The sequence below is a fragment of the Patella vulgata genome, chromosome 3, assembly GCF_932274485.2.
Source record: "Patella vulgata chromosome 3, xgPatVulg1.2, whole genome shotgun sequence".
Lineage (NCBI taxonomy): Eukaryota > Metazoa > Mollusca > Gastropoda > Patellidae > Patella > Patella vulgata.
The window spans coordinates 81403132-81423808 of record NC_065881.2 but is presented as its reverse complement, the minus strand read 5'-3'; the positions used below and the strand labels follow the sequence as shown (position 1 = coordinate 81423808).

General features: G+C 35.6%; 2 protein-coding genes across 2 annotated transcripts; both read right to left on the bottom strand.

Annotated features, from left to right (window-relative positions):
- Positions 1–1512: 1512 nt before the first annotated feature.
- On the bottom strand, positions 1513–11810 carry LOC126816955 (zinc finger protein Xfin). The gene is made up of 2 exons (XM_050543761.2): positions 11607–11810; positions 1513–3896 (listed from the first exon to the last, which is right to left on the bottom strand). Exons 1-2 carry the CDS (start codon positions 11669–11671, stop codon positions 1811–1813), a joined length of 2151 nt encoding a protein of 716 aa, XP_050399718.1. The 5' UTR covers positions 11672–11810; the 3' UTR covers positions 1513–1810.
- Positions 11811–13565: 1755 nt separating this feature from the next.
- LOC126816965 (zinc finger protein 429) lies at positions 13566–20457 on the bottom strand. Its single transcript, XM_050543775.1, has 2 exons — positions 20352–20457; positions 13566–17636 (listed from the first exon to the last, which is right to left on the bottom strand). The coding sequence occupies exons 1-2, from the start codon at positions 20352–20354 to the stop codon at positions 16491–16493; spliced, it is 1149 nt and encodes a 382-aa protein (XP_050399732.1). The 5' UTR covers positions 20355–20457; the 3' UTR covers positions 13566–16490.
- Between the last annotated feature and the right edge of the window lie 220 nt (positions 20458–20677).

Sequence of the window (20677 nt, the reverse complement as noted above, 5' to 3'; positions counted from 1 at the left end):
GGACCAAATATCTTTACATAATGACACGTCATGCCTCAAGAAATTTACGCCCAATTAACAAGTACATAGCCAAAATTGCAGAAAAATTTATTGCGTGACAAATGAGGCTCTCAAAACGGATACAATATAAACAATACTGTTTGGGGACGAATAATACTTTCACCGTTTTTAATACCTTAAATCACTGTCCAAAGTTTGAGGGAAGACCCCAGATTAAACAAAGCGCTGTGATGTTGCTGTACTTGGGATAGATTTGATTGAACGGGAAGAATAGACACACTCCCGCAAAAGCTCAAGTATCAGAAGTCAATCAAGAAATGGCCAGAAAGGGATTTCTCGAGACAATAGCTTCAGGAATATGTGTTCTGCGTTGCATAACCTTGATTGAAGATATGAAATGAAATGATGTAATTGACGTTTAATGGCACGCCAGCATCAACCGGGCGATAATACGCCAGACATAATTATTATATAAAAATCGTTTTACTTTTGTTGTAAGCTTCACGAGAAATTAGGTTACATATACATTTAGTCTAATCATTACTCCAGTCTAAATTCAACTTTAAATTGTCTAAAGGCAAAGTCGTAAGCAAGGAAATAACTTATATTAACTATGCAATCCGCGATTACTTTTGCTTATTATGGACCAAGTTATTGTGTACACCTATAGCCCCCTTCAAAATTTCCATCACACGCAGTTCAGGATAAAATTTGTACGCAGTTTATATGAATATCAAAACGCTACAGCCCTCGGGGCCAATTAAATATTCAACTCAGTTGGACAAACTGCGGTGGTCTTAGATTCCGTAAATATAAAAGATATATTCTACTGGGCCGAAACAACTTCCTTGACATCTAAGTAGACCGAAACGACTCGAGCCAAACCAACGCCCCCTCCCACTTCGACTCTTCCGGATAACTAGGTCAAACATGGCTGAACCAACGCCCCCTCCCTCTTCGACTCTTCCGGATAACTAGGTCAAACATGGCTGATGTTCAACAGCGGGATGTAAACAAACTATGATTTTTCATGAGAGAGAGGTTATATAGCTTGATCTGAATTTGGTTTCCTCGTGTAAGAAAGTAATGGGATGGCAATTCCAGGTATGTCACTAAGTTTTAGTCGTCTAAATTAAAAATTGAAGAAATGGCAACCAATTTTCGTGTCGTAGTGTCACCTGGAACAGACAGTAAGTCTCTTAACTCAGTATCATCCAAAATTTTCGATATTGAAAACACAAATTATTTGTCAATTTAAATCAACATTGATGTTGTGATCTTACCGGTAAAAGATGGGCTTCTGATATCTAATATTTAAGACAAAATAAACATTTTGCTATTGGTACACGAATCGTGTACCATAATACGTTTCAGCGCCATTTGTAACAATGGATTCGAAAAACGAGGCCAGACATACCCCACAAGTCATGTCAAACGGTGACACAATATCTTATCTGGAGAGCATGCGCAATAAATACTATCGGTGTAGATTGGAATAATAAACGGAAACGATTGAATGTAAATCAGTTTATATACATTCATATTACATTATTATATGCATTGCGACCCATTTACATGTATGTCAATTTCTAGGTTTAAAATATTAGCGATTTAGCTCCTTTAAAATAGATGATAAAAAAAAAAGAAAATATTGAAAATTTAAACCAAATTACATGTACTTTATTCTGAATTGAGTTGTCACTGTTGGAAGTTTGGACTAGTAATAGGCATCAACTGTGTCCGCACCGTCTACGACAATTGCTGATCGTTCGATTAACAGATGATAACTCCACCCACATATTCGTGATTATCAAGTAACATTCTTATTGATAATGGTATCCTCGCTTGGCAGGCCTTTCATCAGTTGACCACTTTTGGATCTGGTTACGAGGTTGTCTTTCGCATGACGAAGTCGAATATGATCCTGAAGACTGACTTTCTGAATAAATGACCGTGGACAAATGTGACATTTATGTAATTTCTCGTCACCATGAATCTGCCGATGTTTTAGTAAAGTTTCATATAGGGTAAACGTTTTAAAGCACACATCGCATGTATGGGGTTTATGGTCAGGATGTTTTAGTCGAATATGTGCATAAACGGTTTGTTTCCTTCTAAAAACTTTCGCGCAAACATCACAGGGGAATTTTGTCCGTTTGTGACTTTTCAGGTGACTCTGATAACCCTCTTCTCGGAAAAAGGATTTATTGCACTTATTACAATGATAAGATGGCTTCTTTGGATGTGTGGATTTATGTTTCTTAAGATCACGATACACAGAAAATGAAATTTGGCAAACGGTACATTTAAACGGTTTTTTGTCTGTGTGTAATCTCATCAAATGTGCCTTCATATTCCGCATGTTATTGTACGATTTATAGCAATAGTCACATTTGTAACGTTTCTTTACTAAATCAGAACCATGAAGTTTCATGTGATAGTCTAGACATTGTTTTCGAAAATATGATTTGTCACAAAGTTGACATTTGTATGGTCGTTCCTCACTATGTAGTGCCATGTGTCGCTTTACGCTTGTGCTTTGAGTAAACGTTTTTTCACAAATTTCACATGTGTAGGGTCTTTCGCCAATATGAACTTTTATATGAGTTTGCAATTGATTCCTATCAGTGAACGATTCCCTGCAGATTACACATTTATAAGTTTTACTAGTATCTTCAAGAAGGATACGAGTAAAGAGACACTTGTGATTTTCTAAACCGGTATTCTCTGTAAATGATTCATAACAACCTTCACATTTGAATGGTTTTTTAACGATATGAGTTTTTATATGAAGTATTAAATCGCTTTCCTCTCGAAATTTTTCCTTACAAACAGCACATCTGTACGTTTGTTTTCTTCCTGGTTTCTTAGGACTATGATTCTGGGCATCAGAAGAGGTGGCTATTAACTCATCAGCTGTTGAGGGCATTTCGGCAGAATTATCTCTCATGTCTGCTTGTAGATGGTCGTTGTTTGCTTCCCGGTTGTCAACATTATCATTGGCATCATTATCAATGTTTTTGTTGTCAATGTCATTATCAGCATTTGCTTCGTGGATGTCCACATTATCATTGGCATCATTATCAATGTTTTGGTCGTCAATGTCATTATCAGCATTTGCATCGTGGATGTCAACCTCATCACTGGCATCATTATCAATGTTTTTGTCATCAATGTCATTATCAGCATTGCTGATGTCAACATTATCATTGTTGATGTCATTTTCGTAGTCATCATCAGCAATACTATCATCATCACCCATGTCATCATTATCATCGCTGATGCCATTATCATCATCATCATCATCACTAATCCCCTCATTATCATCACTGCTAATCTCATCATTATCACCACTAACATCGTCAGATTCCAACAGAAGGTTACTGGTTTTATTTTCCACAAAAATTTCATTCAAATGCACCATGATCAAATGACCCTGTAGAGTTCTTTTGCATTTATAAGATTTAAGACAAAATTCACATTCAAAAGATTTCCTCACAGTTTCAGATTCAGAATGAATTTTCATATGTTGCTTAAGGTCTGTATTTTGAGAAAAAGATTCTTCACAGACATCACACATATAGGATTTGTCATCAATGTGTGTCTCCATGTGTTCTTCTAAAAGACTTCTATTATTAAACAGCTCACTACAAACTACACATTCATGTGTGGGTTTTGTTGCCACGAAGTGAGTTTTAAGGTGTTTTTCAAGACTATCCTTCCTGGAAAACGGTGCATCACACACTTCACATCTGTATGCTGTTCTTGTTATGTGGATTTTGATGTGGTTTTGTAGATCAACTTCTTTACCAAAACTTAACTTACAGACAATGCATTTGAAGGTTCTTTTCCTATCTGGCTTAGAGGATTTTTCATTCAGATCAATCACATCCTCGCTACAATAAAAGAAAAATAAAAGTTTTTGGTAAAGTTTTTAAGGAGCTAAACATCAAACACAATATTTTCCATATTAGGAATTAAAAACATGAATTAGAATTCAATTGGTCCCTTTCAATTGCAATGACAATTTGGGATCAAAATCTAATGATAAAAACGCAGTGAATATTTTAAGATAGGTTGCCAGGCAACGAAACATACTCCCACAGCAACTAAATCGTCCGGGCAGTCAACAAGGGTTGTCACATATATTTTTACTTTTCGGTAATGAAACATTTATAATACACTAAAATCTGATTAAGAGCAACAACTCACGAAGTAATTATCAGAAAACTATTAGAATTTGTTTGGTTTTTATAAAGTTCTGCCCCATGCTAACGTTTTGTATGCAAAGCTTTTAATATCATAGATTTAACTTTTCAAGTCATAAAAATTCATTGAAAATCAATATACTTGTTCGTCTCAAGATCTTAAACTCTGTGTATCAATCTGAAGTCAATCGGATGATAACTTAAGGGCCATAACTTTGGCAGTAATTATCGGAAATCGTTGAAAATCAATAGGAATCTTCGTCTCATGACCTCAAACACTGTGTATAAATTTAAACTCAATCGGATATTAACTTGAGCCTCAAGAGCATCCACAAGATTTTTTGAAGTGATCAAGGGCCATAACTCTGGCAGTAATTATCGGAAATCGCTGAAAACCAATAGGCTTCTTCGTCTCATGACCATAAACACTGTGTATAAATTGAAAGTCAATCGGATATTAACTTTGGCCTCTAGAGCATCCACAAGATTTTTCAAAGTGATCAAGGGCCATAACTCTGGCAGCAAATATTGGAAATCGCTGAAAATCAATAGGCTTTATCGTCTCATGACCTTAAACACTGTGTATAAATTTAAAGTCAAACGAATATTAACTTTCGCTTCTAGAGCTTCCACAAGATTTTTCAGAGTGATCAAGGGCCATAACTCTGGCAGTAATTATCAGAAATCGCTGAAAACCAATAGGCTTCATCATCTTATGACCTTAAACACTGTGTATAAATTTAATGTCAATCGGATGTTAACTTTACATGTAGCCACTAGAGCATCCACAAGATTTTTTGAAGTGATCAAGGGCCATAACTCTGGCAGTAATTATCGGAAATCGTTGAAAATCAATATGTTTCTTCGTCTCATGACCTTAAACATTGTGTATAAATTTAACGTCAATCGGATATTAACTTTGGACATTAGAGCATCCACAAGATTTTTTGAAGTGATCAAGGGCCATAACTCTGGCAGTAATTATCGGAAATCGCTGAAAATCAATAGGCTTCTGTATCTCATGACCATAAACACTGTGTATAAATTTAGAGTCAATCGGATATAAACTTTGGCCTTTAGAGCGTCCACAAGATTTTTTGAAGTGATCAAGGGCCATAACTCTAGCAGTAATTATCGGAAATCGTTGAAAATCAATAGGCTTCTTCGTCTCATGACCTCAAACACTGTGTATAAATTTAAGGTCAATTGGATATTAACTTTGGCCCCTAGAGCGTCCACAAGATTTTTCAAAGTGATCGAGGGCCATAACTCTGGCAGTAATTATCGGAAATCGCTGAAAATCAATAGGCTTCTTTGTCTCAAGACCTTAAACACTGTGTATAAATTTAAAGTCAATCAGATATTAACTTTAGCCCCTAGAGCGTCCACAAGCAATTGTGGACGCCGGACCGACGGACGGACGGGGGCGACGACAATATACGACCACATTTCAATGTGGGCGTATAAAAATCCCTATCAGAGTCATGTACTCAATGGCTTTAGACGCCATTTGTAATGAACAAAGAAAAGCATGTCCTATCAGGAGTGCATAAGAAATTACATGTAGTAATGGCTGTTTCATACATGTAAACGCCAAAATATTACTAAAACCAGCGGCTGTCCGGCAGGATACGCCTACATTTTGCAAGAGATGGACAGAGAACAAGCTAAAAACAAAAACGATTTTTTGTACAATCAGTTTTTGTCTGATACATTCACACGTTTTTTTTTTTAAATCGGATAAAAATTGTGACCTCTATAGGGACCACAACTCAAAAGGAGATTTTTCGTACAATCAAGGGCCATAATTCAGGAAGTTATGAACCGATATAGGCGAAAGGAACCAAGATCTTTGGGTTATAAATATGCATTTCAAGTTTCATAAAAATCGGATCAAAATTATGACCTCTAGGAGGTCCACAACCTTGATATTATACCATATCTTACATTATTGGCAGCAATTTTGTTCGACAGTTTTGGTCCGATTTTCACAATTCAAACTCAACCATCATTAGGTGCTACGGTGATATACTAAAACGTCTTTTTAAATCGGATAAAAATTGTGACCTTTAGAGGGACCACAAGCTAAAAGTGCAATTTTTCGTACAATCAGGGGGCCATAATTCAGGAAGTGACAATCCAATATGCGCGAATATCTACAGGAAACAATATCTTTGGGATATAAACATGCATTCTAAGTTTCATCAAAATCGGATGAAAATTGTGACCTCTAGAGGGTCCACAACCTTGATATACTATATTTTACATTATTTGCGTCCGGCAGTTTAGGTCCGATTTTCACGAAATGAAATGGGGTTTAACGTCCTACTGTTCTGGGCTAATGAAGACGGGCATACGCCATACAGTTTTTCGTATCATCCGAAGGACTAGACAGTAATCCTTGTCAGGCCCTCAGTTCTGCACCACTAACAAGGGGAAACCACGTCGGAAAATCCAGATGAACTTTCTCGGCCAATGCAGGGATCGAACACCCGACCTCCAGACTAGCGAGCCAGTGTCTTAACCACCTAGCCACCGGTGATATACTAAAGCGTTTTTTTAAATCGGTTAACCAGGGGCTGCCAGGCAGGATACGCCCACATTTTCGAGAGATGGATAGAGAACAAGCTAACAAGAAAGTGATTTTTCCTACTATCAAGGGCCATAATTCAGGAAATTACAAATCAATATGCACGAATATCGACAGGAACTGAGATCTTTGTGTTATAAACTTACATTTCAAGTTTCAACAAAATCGGATAAAAATTGTGACCTCTATAGGGTCCACAACCTTGATATACCAGATTCTTATGCTATTTGAGAAAGAACGGCGGCCATTTTGGCTGTCAATTTTGGGCCGATTTTCACGAAATTCGAACTCAGTTGTCCTTAGGGTGTATTGGTGATATAATAATACGGGTTTTTAAATCGGATAAAAAATTTGACTTCTATAGGGTCCACAAGCTACAAACACGATTTTTCGTACAATCAGGGCCATAATTCAGGAAGTTATGGTCGAAAGGAACTGAGATCTTTGTGTTATAAACTTACATTTCAAGTTTCAACAAAATCGGATAAAAATTGTGATGTCTATGGGGTCCACGACCTTGATATACCATATTTTTACGCTATTTGAGAACAAACGGTGGCCATTTTCTCTGTCAATTTTGGGCCAATTTTCCTTAGGGTGTAACGGTGATATAATAATACGTTTTTTTAAATCGGATAAAAATTATGACCTCTATAGGGTCCACAAGCTAAAAACGCGATTTTTCGTACAATCAGGGGCCATAATTCAGGAAGTTACGGTCCGATATGCGCGAATATCGACATGAACCGAGATCTTTGGGTTATAAACTTACATTTCAAGTTTCAACAAAATCGGATAAAAATTGTGACCTCTATAGGGTCCACAAGCTAAAAACGTGATTTTTCGTACAATCAGGGGCCATAATCCATGAAGTTTCGATCGGATACATGCCAATATCGAAAGCAGCCGAGATCTTTTGGGGATAAACCTATTATATTTCAAGTTTCGACAAAATCGGATAAGAATTGTGACCTGTAGAGAGTCCACAAACAATTGTGGACGGACGTCCGGACAGACAGGGACGATGGCATAATACGTCCACATGAAAATGTGGGCGTATAAAAATTGTGACCTCTTGAGGGACCAGAAGCTAAAAACGCAATTTTTCGTACAGTCAGGGGCCATCATTTAGGAAGTTAGGATCCGATATGCGCGAATATCGAAAGGAACCAAGATCTTTGGGTTATAAACATGCATTTCAAGTTTCATCAAAATCGGATGAAAATTGTGACCTCTAGAGTGTCCACAACCTTGACATACCATATTTTACATTATTTGCGTCCGACAGTTTAGGTTTGATTTTCACAAAATTCGAACTTTACCATCATTAACGTTTTTTTTTTTAAATCGGATAAAAATTGTGACCTCTTGTTGGACTAGAAGCTAAAAACGTGATTTTCCGTACAATCAGGGGCCATCATTCAGGAAGTTACGATCCGATATGCGCGAATATCGAAAGCAACCAAGATCTTTGGATTTTAAACATGCATGTCAAGAGTCATCAAAATCGGATCAAAATTGTGACCTCTAGAGTGTCCACAAGCTAAAAACGTGATTTTTCGTAGAATCAGGGCCCATATAATACATGAAGTTATGGTCCGATACATGCCAATATCGAAAGAAACCGAGATCTTTGGAAGATAGACCTATATTTCAAGTTTCGTCAAAATCGGATAAAAATTGTGACCTGTAGAGTGTCCACAAACAAATTGTGGATGGACGGACAGGGGCGACTACAATATACATCCACATATAAAATGTATAAAAATGTGTAGAATGGACTAAAAAGCCACCGTTCAATATGGACTGTTTCCATATTTCAGCGAACATATTAATTGATTAGATTTAGAAATGTTTTAAAAATTGAATATAAATCCCTTTATATTATACATGTTGAGTGCATTCTTCACTACTCAGGCAGATTGCAGATTGCAATCTGTGCTACATTGTACCATGTTGCACAGAGTCCACTCTGTCTGTGCAGATTGGACCCTGTGTGCGCAGATTGTAATCTGCATGTATCAAACTGTGCCCAGATTGTCAACTTTGTGCTGATTACTCCTCGATATTTTTAAAGATGTCAGACGTCCCATGTAGGGTCTGTCCTCTATCCACAGAGGTCAGTTCCCACTAAAATATATTATTGTAAGCAACTCCACGATTTTGATTAAATCAATGGTGGTTTACAGCTTTCAATTATTTGTACATGCTGTCCTGCTCGTACCTATACCAGTAAACTGACGGTCACAAAATTCATTAAAACGTATAATACTAACATAGTGATCACTGTGAATACCGAGTAGGATTAGGCAGAGATTATTATGGTTCGTTCATGGGTTTTTACGTCTGCTTCCACCTTGGGTGATATCGCAGACGATCGGATTATCATCGCAGTAATCCATTAAATACCTTGGTCAGAGTTAACTCCGTGCGCTGCAGATTAGTTAACGGAAAATAGACTGAGATTTGCGCATGCGCCGGGGTAATCTGCCCCGCGATGGGCAATCACCGCTCAACATACGTAATACATTCCTATTATATTAATATGTGCTTTTAAACTCATTTTCGTCTATTTTAAAGACCCAAATAACACAGCCATGAATCTCCTTAATTAAATAATGAAAATATTCATTCATACGCATCCACCATCCTACGAGTATAAGTCATTACATGCACAAAAGCTTCCACAGTTATCATATTTTCTGAATATCATAACCACTGCGGGGATCATTACATTTTAAGGGCATTGAGTAGTCTAAGATACGCACTAGCTTTTCAACACCAATCTTATTAAGACTTTTCACACCTGTTCCATGTGTAAAATAACCCAGAGGACACCTAACAGTCCGACTGTGTGTTGTGTAATAATGGAGGTATAAGTGGAAAGAAAACAGCTACTTATAGCAAATGAGAAGGTTTCCCCGACCTAGATCAGTTCTTGAATAAATTATGACGTCGTAGGCCTATACACACTGGATTATTCATGTCCATCTAGATATGAGGTCAGAAGGAAATCCTTCTAAGACGTGATTATCCAGGTCTATCATCTATCGCAATTGGAACGTGGCTGAATTCATTTTTTGTTGGTCGAAGACTGCTATTTTTGAATGTATAAATTGATTTTTAGAGCGGCCGAGTAGTGCACTGAAGTAAATATTTACTTTTTACATCCGAATTGTTGTATTTTAAAACTTGTTGTGGACGTATTCAAAGAATTAACCCAAAATCACAAAATCCCGTTTGAAGGTGAATAATGATGAACGATTTTAAAATACTTTGAGTTGATATTTTCCAACGTTTTTGATGTCAAAATGTTGCTGCTTATAGCCTCTACGTTCCATCTACTGGTGTGATTAACGATATCTCTTTTTAGCATGTATTAATACATGTCATGTAGAATTTCCAAGAAAACTTATCGTTTTTTGCATTTCCATGGATACCCGACAAACCACAGCCTATAGTCAAAAATTGACCAATGGCTTTTTTGGACTTTCTATTAGTATTAGCATTGTTCATGCCAAATTTAAAGAAAATCCATGCAAGCATAACTGAGAAAATCGGCACCCTTTTATCCTGCTTTTGGGCCAAGTTTGGAACATAGGTAATTGGCTGATTGGGACCATGGCTGATTGGGACCTGGCTGACTGGGACCAGATTTGTGGCTGATTGGGACCAGATTCTTGGCTGACTGGGACCAGATTTTTGGCTGATTGGAACCACGACAAGGTTCATTCGGACCATTACTTAAATGACGCGAGTATTTAAAATATGTTTGCATATTTTTGATAATAAGACAACTAGACAATAAATAGTGTAATTAGTCACAAATAATAGTGTAATTAGTGAATGACGGCTTCAATACAAATGAGCTAAATCACAGAGAAGATGCTTCACATTCTTGGCTGATTGGGACCAGATTCTTGGCTGATTCAGACCATGATCAGACCAATGACGAGAGTGTTTTAAATATGTTTGCATGACAATAAATACTACCCAGTATTATCAAATTGTAACCCAATATCAAATAGCCTCATATCAGTATAATTACTGCAACGAATGCGATATTTTGTAATGAGTGAAGTTGAAAAAATGACAGACAAATTGTAGGCCTACTTTGTATAATATTTTAATTTGTAAATATCATTTTATTTCATATAACGAGACATTTGGTGGCGATTCAATTCCTTTACAAACCAATATTTTATTATTTAGTAGGACCTTCCTGATCTAGACAAGTGTTGAATGTAATACACTAAATTGGTTGACAAATGTGTAAAATTTTCTTAGTAATACACATTAAACAAAGTTAAAAATAAATCACACTTTATAGTATAAAACTCCGGTAGCAATATACAAGACTTTAATCACACCACTTATTGTTAATTAATGACAAGCCTAGTAATCCAATAAACAATCAGATCCAATCACACAAATTCCCTGTTGTGGCTGTCAGTAAGATCTGAGTAATTTTCATGTAGTCATATAGTACACTTTCCTAGATATCACCTACCTGTTTATAATTACTTGTGTTAAAATTGAGTCTATAAATCTATTATGATTTTTTCTTTACAAGGTAGGATTAACATTTTGACTGCTTTTACAAACATCATATTTGAAATGGTATTTTTTGGCTGATTAATATGTAGTTTACCATCCAAAGTAACAAAAAAGAGTCAAATCTTATCAACAAAAATTACAGTGCTAGCTAATTTAAAATGTGCATTTTAGACTGCTCAACGCCCTTATCAAATTACACGATTGAACTTTGGAGCTAGACTTTTCGTGTGGACGAGTTAGCTGGCAATTACCTCTCCGAATTTGTCTCTTCGTAATCCATTTTCATATCATTTTCCAGCTCCTTCGTCTGATTCATTTTCAGAACTTATGTTTTAAAATTGTGTGGATTTCTTTGCACAAATGTATATGATGTTTAATAATTTAATGGCCTGAAAATTAGAACTGCTCTTATCAGTTTTGACCTCGCCAACTCCTCCGCGTCATGAGAAAATGTTACTTCCGGTTGGTTTCGTCAAAACTACGGAGAAGGACTTGTGTATAGTATATTCGTGTGGGATGTGGGTGTGGCGGCGGGGGTTTAATTATACTTTTTCACGCTTTAGAATTCTACTCTAAGCCCACTAGATGGATTTTAAACTAAACCCAGTAGGAATGTTGCTTGAGCAATCCCGAAAGTGGTAGGCCCTACATTGAAAAGAGGTATTCAGACATCTTGCTCACAAACTGCTCAGTGAATTTCAAGCAAATTTGATATTAACGTAGCCTTTGTAGCAGTATTTGTTCATATCAAGTTGGTCAGACACATTTTTCATCATTACTTTTACATAAAGCCTACAAACATTCATACTGCATAATTAATGTCACCTAATAAGATTTTAATGTGGTACCAGCTGCATGGATGGACCTTATAATTGAGATGGTCACAGTGGTTTTTACCATGACCTTCGCAACAAGAGAAAAGATTTAATATCAGACAATAACTCGGGTAAATTTGTATGTTTAAAATCAAAATCATCCGATGGTCTTGAGTGTTGATTATGGGCTTGGCATGTGATCAATAAATGCCTAATTAAAGATACATTATGGGAGATTCGGTAACGAGTTGGCAGTTCTCACTATAATAGTTAAAAACTGGATAATGTAAAGGCAATTTGGTGAAAATTTCATTCAAATTGACCCACGATGAACCGAGAACTAAGCGACTGAAATTCCCATAAGCCTTGGTCATCATTACTAAAGTCAGTATGATAAACAGCATAGTCTCGATTATCCATTTAATCGTTTAATCGAGAAGGAAAGTTATGCAGTAAATCGGCTTACAATCCACTTAAGATCGCAGGCTAGCGCTGCCATCGAGAGTTGATTATGGCCTGGATAGGTTAATTAATGTCTAATTAATAATTTAGATAACATTTCAGCCCTAAAGAAAGACCTGCAATAGAAAGATTTAGCTCTTGCATAATGTATGTTTAATGATTTATAACATTTTGGGACCAAACGAAAGATTTAAGTCTTGCATACTGCATCTTTAATCTCTTTACTTCCATAATACCCATTCTTTATTTCTCTATAGCGTACTGCATCTTTAATCTCTTGACTTCCATAATACCCATTCTTTATTTCTCTATAGCGTAACTTCATGTAAACAACGTTACTTTAGTAGCCAACCAATTTAAGGAAGGGAGGGGGGAAATGATGTTTAAGTTCCACTCGACACAAACAACATGTAGGTCATTTTAGGACTAACACATGGTTCAACCTTATTTCAACCTTTGTATCAAATTCCAAATGCCAAGGGATCTTTTAGGTGCACAACAATGTATACACAGGACCTCGGTTTTACGTCTTATCCGAACGACTAGACAGTAGTCCTTGTCAGCCCCCCCACCACCACCACCACCGTCCTGCACCACTGACAAGGAGAAACCACGTCGGTAAATCCTGACAAACTTTCTCGGGCTATGCAGGGATCGAAGCAAGATTCAATAAGTCTGTAGATGATCGTAATGTGTGACAATTCGGCTAAACAATGATATAACACAAAAATGTAAAAGTTTTAATTTTGACAAAAAAAGCAAACCTTTTTTATATATATTTTTGGCCAATTTTGACAATTTTGCTAATATAACATAAATAGGGACTTGACTGATCTTAGCCCAATTTTGCTGTCGCAGATCACATATACAGTACGCTGTAATTCCACACAATGGCTGGACGTGGTTGGTTTTTAATAAATAAACAACAATAACTATACTTCGATATATTTACTAAAACTAGTGTACAATACATGTTTATTTACTATATTTAAAATATACCATAACAACATTGCACTTTTTTTTATAGGAATGGTGAGTAACTCATTTTTTTTACATCTTCCCTAATCTCAGGAATTATACAAATTCTTGAAATGCATCTTTAATCTTTAACACTTAAAACCAAACAAGAATTGTTTACATAAATTTTACAATTACTAAAAATCATATTCTTGAACTGCATATTTAACACTTATAACAACAAAAATGACATTAACATACAATTTCTTATTAAACACGGTTAACTATACTGTACATCTTCCCTAATTGCTGGAATTAAACAAATTCTTGAAATGCTTCTTTAAAACTTATAACAAAACAAAATTGTTCTCATAAATTTTACAATTACTAAAAAATCATACTCTTGAAATGCATATTAAAACAAAAATAACGTAACATACAATTTCTTATTAATCACTGTTTGCCATACTGTAGGGTCTGGAGTGGGGCTGATGGGTCTAACATGTGCTTCAGATCATAAGGTCTGTCATAAAGTCAAGTGGCATGGTTTCGATTCTCAGTTTGTATGTGACAAGAAGTAAGGTTGCCTGTCAAACCATGTGGGTTTTCTCCAGTTTCCTCCAACTTAAGACCCTAGGAGCAGAACATTAGGACATTAAACCCCATTTCATTTCATTTCTAAAGACCGATATGCACCAGCAAATTATTGAAATAAAATTAAATCGTGTTAGGCCTGACAAGGGCCTAGTTTGTGCCGAGTGGACTAGGGTTCTTAATCCATTTTGAAACGAATCGGCCAGAATTGGGTCAAATGAGGTCCCAGTAGGAACTGGGTTTTAAAATTTTTAAGCCTCCGTTCCCTTTAATATAACCAGACTTCAACAAAAATAATTCTTGGTATTAAGCCCAATCTCTCTCAGTATACTATAGAAGATTAAATCTGAAAACATTCAAAACAACATAAAAACCGATCAACCACTTACTGGTTTTCCCACTTTACCATACAGGTTTCTTTCAAACTCTCAACCTCTGGCATCACAACTGAATGTGTAGCACAAGCACAGTTACCCGTAATGTAGCAATAATCTTGAATGACCAGCCTTTCAAAATACAGGGTATGCTACATGTACATGTAGATAATTAAGACAAATTATTAAAATCACCATCCAATCAGAAAGTTAGAAGTTTTTGTATTGTGCTGTAGATTAGTACTGTACTATAAATAGTAACACAATTATGTGCTGAGGGAAATTCCATTTTTTTTCCATTTCATGAGATAAAACTTACAGATAAATACATGAACAAAAATATTTTAACAAATAACAAAAAAGATAGGAATATTCAAACATTGATTTTAAAACACTGATAAATAATTTAAAATGATGTGTCAAATAATATATGACCAACATGTACCATTTATTTACAACACACTTTACAATAAAAATATATTTTTCCAGTATTTGAATTGGAATAGAATCCTTCAATATCCCGTTCATCTTATATGTCATTTTGAAACTAACATGAACAGTATTTTTTTGTTTCTATGGTTACGTGTGCAATACAACGGGGGTAATATTGCTCAGACTAGTGCGTTTTGTCTACTCTTCAATGAATTCCATCTGCCAAGGTATCTTTTACATGCAGTGATTGAGTGAATATAATAATTGCAATATCGCACATATACATTTACATGTAAACACCCATACATATTCTACAGCTATATAGATGTCAGTAGGTGTCAGGGTGTGTGTGTTTACCGAGTTGGCTACAGATCATACAGCCTGTTATATATGCAAGTCGTGGGTTAAATCCCAAGCTTGTATGTGACAATAAGTAGTAGAATGGTCAGTCTGAACTCCTGGGGTTTTCTTTTAAATTGACACAAAATGTGAGAGCTGAAACCACTATCATGAGGGGCACTGTAATTGTCTTAAAGTGAGAGCTGATACCAGTATACATGTACATGAAGTAGGGTGACCCACCATAAATAAATATCTCCAAATATCTCAACAATTACGCCACAATATTTATATATATACCAAGCCTTAAATCAGTTTCACACAATTATAGTCACTAAATAAACGATCATGTTGTACTTAATAAGCTATGACCATTTCATGATTTATAAATAATAGACTGAAACTGGTTCCAAGTTTCATCCATAACATCCAGACACTTTTGAGTAAAAGATAGGTTACGTGCCCTTGTTTTGAAATTAGTCTCGCTTAACCAGTGTACCGACCATTCTGATTGACAGGTCGGGATAATCAAGACTACCTTTTTACGAAACATAACAGAAAGCTGGAACAAGAAATTGAATTTAGAAAAACGCACGTTAGCCAGCTCAACAATTGTTTTAAGAAGCTTGTAAAAGTAAAATGAAACTACTGCTAGTATCATGTTCCTGCTAACGAAAGTGATTCAGAGATAATATTTGTACTAAACCAAAAGATGCCGCTCTTAACGATACAGTTAATGATAAAGCAATTTAAAAAATAAAACAAACGTAATTTCTAAAGCTGCTGTAATAACCAAGAAGCTATTCAAAATTGTCAACAATAGATTTTTTACGACTGTAAAAGTTGATAGATTTGTAGAGAATTGCACGTGCTATGGCTATTTATAGTATCATACAGTCCACAGCTGATAGTTCGAAACAACCACTGAAGCGTGCATATTAGCCGTGTCGAGACCAACTTTCTGTAGAGTGCATGGGTCACCCTACATGTACATGAAGGGCTCTACTCTAATTGCCTTTATATAAAGTGAAAGCTGAAATCACTCTAAAGAGGGAGGGGTGCTCTGTATGTACATGTAGTTGTCTTCAAGTAAGAGCGGTCTTAAAGTGGGAGCTGTTCATTTGTTTGAAGGAATTGGTACAATGTATGTTGGTACAAGTGTTCATACCGGTGTTCTGACATGAATTTTGAAGTGAACTTTAAGGTTGTTGCTTTGACTAAACGATTTACTACAAATATGACATGTATATGGTTTCTCCTTAGTGTGAGTCCTGATATGACTGTGTAAATAACAGCTCCTGCTGAACGATTTATTACAGGTGTTACAAATAAAGGGTTTTTCCCCTGTATGAATCCTGGCATGTCTCCTAATATCACTGCTGTGTCTGAATGATTTACCGCAAACATCACATTTATATGGCTTTTCACCCGTGTGAATTCTCTTATGTTTGTTTAAATCCCCACTTCTTGTAAACGCTTTACCACAGACATCACAATTAAAGGGTTTCTCGTCGGAATGAATCACTTTATGCTTGTTTAAATCACTGCTTGTACTACATGTTTTACTACAAACATCACATTCAAATGGCCTTTCACCGGTGTGGGTTCGCATGTGGACAATCAAATCGTATTTACGATTAACTCCCTTATTACATACACCACATATAAACCCTCTCTCTCCTTCTAAATGAGCATTGCTACTTTCAGTTTTCTCTTCAGAATTTGTATCAATAGTAACATCATTGTTCTCTTTGACATGTTCGCCCAGGCTACATGTAGATTTATCAGTTTTCTTCTCTTGAAGATCGACGCCTATCTCAGAATCTTCATCTATACTAACATCATTAGTTTTTTCTTTTTTAATATTTTCAATATGTATCGGTAAGCTTTCATATAAATAATCATCATCATCTGCTTTCTTGTCTTTGATACGTTCATTAATTCCATCATCTTTAGCACGAAAATCAAACTGGCCAAGTAAGCTCACATTGGCATGGAAACCTGAATCTTTATCCAAGTCAATATCATTACTTTTCTCTTCTTTAACATGAAAATTAGGCTGGCCAAGTAAGCTCACATTAGCGTGAAAATCAGAATTGTCACTCAAGTTAACATCCTCGACTGTCTCTATTTTAACGTTGACATCAGAATGGTTATCTATTGTAACATCATCAGTTTTCTCTATTGGAACATCATCAGTTTTCTCTATTTTAACATGGATTTTGTTGTGGTTTTCTAAATCTTCATACTCATGAAAGAGTTCATCACATTCAACACACTGATGGAATACTTTAACATCATTTGATTCCTGTAAAAAATAAAAAAAATAAAATAGGGTTTAACATCCTAGTCTTCTCCTCAGAATGGGTTAATGAAGACATAAACAAAACATAAAAAAATATGCTTGAATTGGTCTGTAATTATGAAACTCACGCTTGCGTTCAAAACATATTTTGTTTATGTTTTTGAATCGCAAAATTATACTTGACAATAATGTTGAATTACTATGAAATTGTATCAGATGTGGTGAGATGATTCCTTTTGACTAACATAGTAGAATAACGATGAAAAATTGAGGTAAGGATTCCAAAATAGCCTTTGAACAAAGGTGGGGTAGATTGCTATTTTCATATTACACAATCTGATTAAAATACAGATCTATATTTCGTTTCGCTTTTTTATACTTTCAACGGCTTACACTACATGAAGATCTGACCAGCTGTACTGGAAGGTCGAGTCAGGGATCGTACGAGCAGCTTCTGACCCTATTACGTCAAACATTGATTAATCAATCGCGGTAACAGATTGTTTCATTGGCTAATCCCTCACGCCATTCAGAACATGTGTTATATAACAACTCTTCCAGATCCTAGTGTAGTAAAGACAAGTAAAACAAAATAGGATCTGTGTTTTAATCAGATTGCAGCTTATACTAATAGGGATGAACAGGAACGGTGAAAGGACATAATCCTATGTTGTCCCTTGCCAGGCCCTCCGTCCTGAACCAGTGCCAATAAGGAACCACAATGGAAAGTCTCAATGAATTTTCTCAGCCAACACCTCAAGGTTAACAAGCCAACATCTTACTCTGTCATAAATAAACACAAGATACTTCTCTCATTAATGTCAAATAATTCGAGTGGAAGTACATGTACGTGTACTACCAATCTGTTTCACAGATGATTACAAAAATCTTCTAATATCTCTGTAAAAGATGACTACCTTATACACATGACGTCATATCACGCTGCGTCAATCATTGGCTCAATGGCGCGTGCATTGTTTACATAAGACGGGATGTAGTCATAATAGCCCTATGCCATAACGGCCAAAAACAGGTTTGGTCAAAACGGCCCTATTTTAGTCATAACGGCCAAACAGTTTGGTTATAACGGCCAAATGATTTGGTCATAACGGCCAAACATTTTAATTTAATGAAAAACAAGATATTGTTGTTGTTTATTAAAGATTTAACATCCAATACGTTAGATATGATAATATTATGGATAGGTTGATTTACAGAGTTTAAGGTCTTGAGATTGATTTTCAATGAATTTTGATAACTAAACAGCTAAATCCATGATATTAAATGTTTTGTATACTAAATGTTAGCATGAGAACAGAATTTTATAAAAACCAAACAAATTCTAATGATTTTCTGATAATTACTTTATGAGTTGTTCCTCTTATTCAGATTTTAGTGTATTATAAATGTTTCATTATCGAAAAAAGTAAAAATATGCGACAACTCTTGTAGACTGCCCGGACGATTTAGCTGCTGTGGGCGTATGTTTCATTGCCTGGCAACCTATCTTTTATATTATATTAACATTAAATTCAGGAATAACTACACCTAATGCACTAAAGTAGTTAACCCTGTCAGTTTGGGGTCCTTCTGCTTTGGATCTAATTTCGTTTCCTGTATGCATATTATATCTATTTTGGATTAGCTAACAAGGTGGTTCCATTCTGTCATACGTGGTCTGAGCAAATATTATACCTATCTTTGACAAAAATAACAATTCATTTGTCAGACAAAGGAAAGAGGTGAGTACTAATTAATCAACTGATTGAATAATCCCTAATTAGGTACTTCACACCCTCTGATCAGTGATTAGGTAATAAAGGTAAAAGACTTTTGTGTTTTTAACAATTTTCAAGTGTAAATAATTTAATTAAACCAACCTGTATTGGACATTAAATCTTTAATAAACAACAACAAGCAATCCATTCGTTTTTGGTTTTTTTCATGTATTAAATTAATGATTAGCTTATGTATGTATTTAATCTGTTAGGCAATATCTTTGTGAATAAATATCATTTCCTGCATGTAAAAAATGGTTTATATTTTCTTGGCCGTTATGACTAAATTGTTTGGCCGTTTTGACCAAATATTTTGGCCGTTTCGACCAAATATTTTGGCCGTTTCGACCAAATATTTTGGCCGTTTCAACCAAATATTTTGGCCGTTATGGTTTAGGGCCGTTATGTCTATTACCCCATAACTTATAAGACGTTAGGCCTACTGATTTGAGGGGAATGGCGCCTTTTACTAATAATAATACCCATTCACACTAAAATAGGAAATAATTTTTGCCTACAAATACTTCAAATGTCTTTATTTATTTTTCTAATATATATAAAAAAAATGTTTTAGAATTTAATTTGTCGGACGAAAAAAGTTAATATTTGTGGCTCATAAGAAGTCGCATCGATGTCATCCTTAGCAGTGATTGTCGTGGCCTAGCGAATATTCACTGTGGATCTGTGTGGTGTACTACATGTAGGTGTAAGGGTGTCTATAGTTGACAGTGTGTGGCACATTGTCGTCATACTCATATATCTATATATGACGTCAATGGTGTAGCAATTGTAAATAATATTGATTATTTTAAGTCAATAAATAATAATGTATGTGTCTGTTTTGAAACGAAACAGGGTTTATGGTCAGGGTTTAACGTTCTACTTTTATGCAACAATCAATTGTCTTCACAGATATTATTTAATGAGATAAAACAAATACCATTTCCAATTATAAATCTGTTCCAATGCACGATAATTTATTGTCTTTGTCTCCTTGTGTTTGCCATCTTAAAACAAAACATGGCCGCCATAGTCATGGTTGTATCTCCTATTGCGACGAGGATCAAGTAAACTCTATTAACTCACAATAATCTGTGCTCTGTGTATAAAAAATGAATGAATGAAATAGGGATAAACGTCCTACTGCTCTGTTCCGACTGGGGTAATGAAGACGGGCGTATGCCATACAGTGTGCTATGAGGGAAATTTTGCCTGGAAAGCGGCACTACGGCCTCATCTAACACCAAATTCCAATTGCCAAGAGTT

Excerpts from the sequence above, each read along its gene's own strand:
- LOC126816955 (XM_050543761.2), bottom strand. The coding sequence starts at position 11,671 with ATGAATCAGACGAAGGAGCTGGAAAATGATATGAAAATGGATTACGAA. Across the intron at positions 3,897-11,606 it reads GAAGAGACAAATTCGGAGAG|CGAGGATGTGATTGATCTGA; the intron begins GTAATTGCCAGC and ends CTTTTATTGTAG.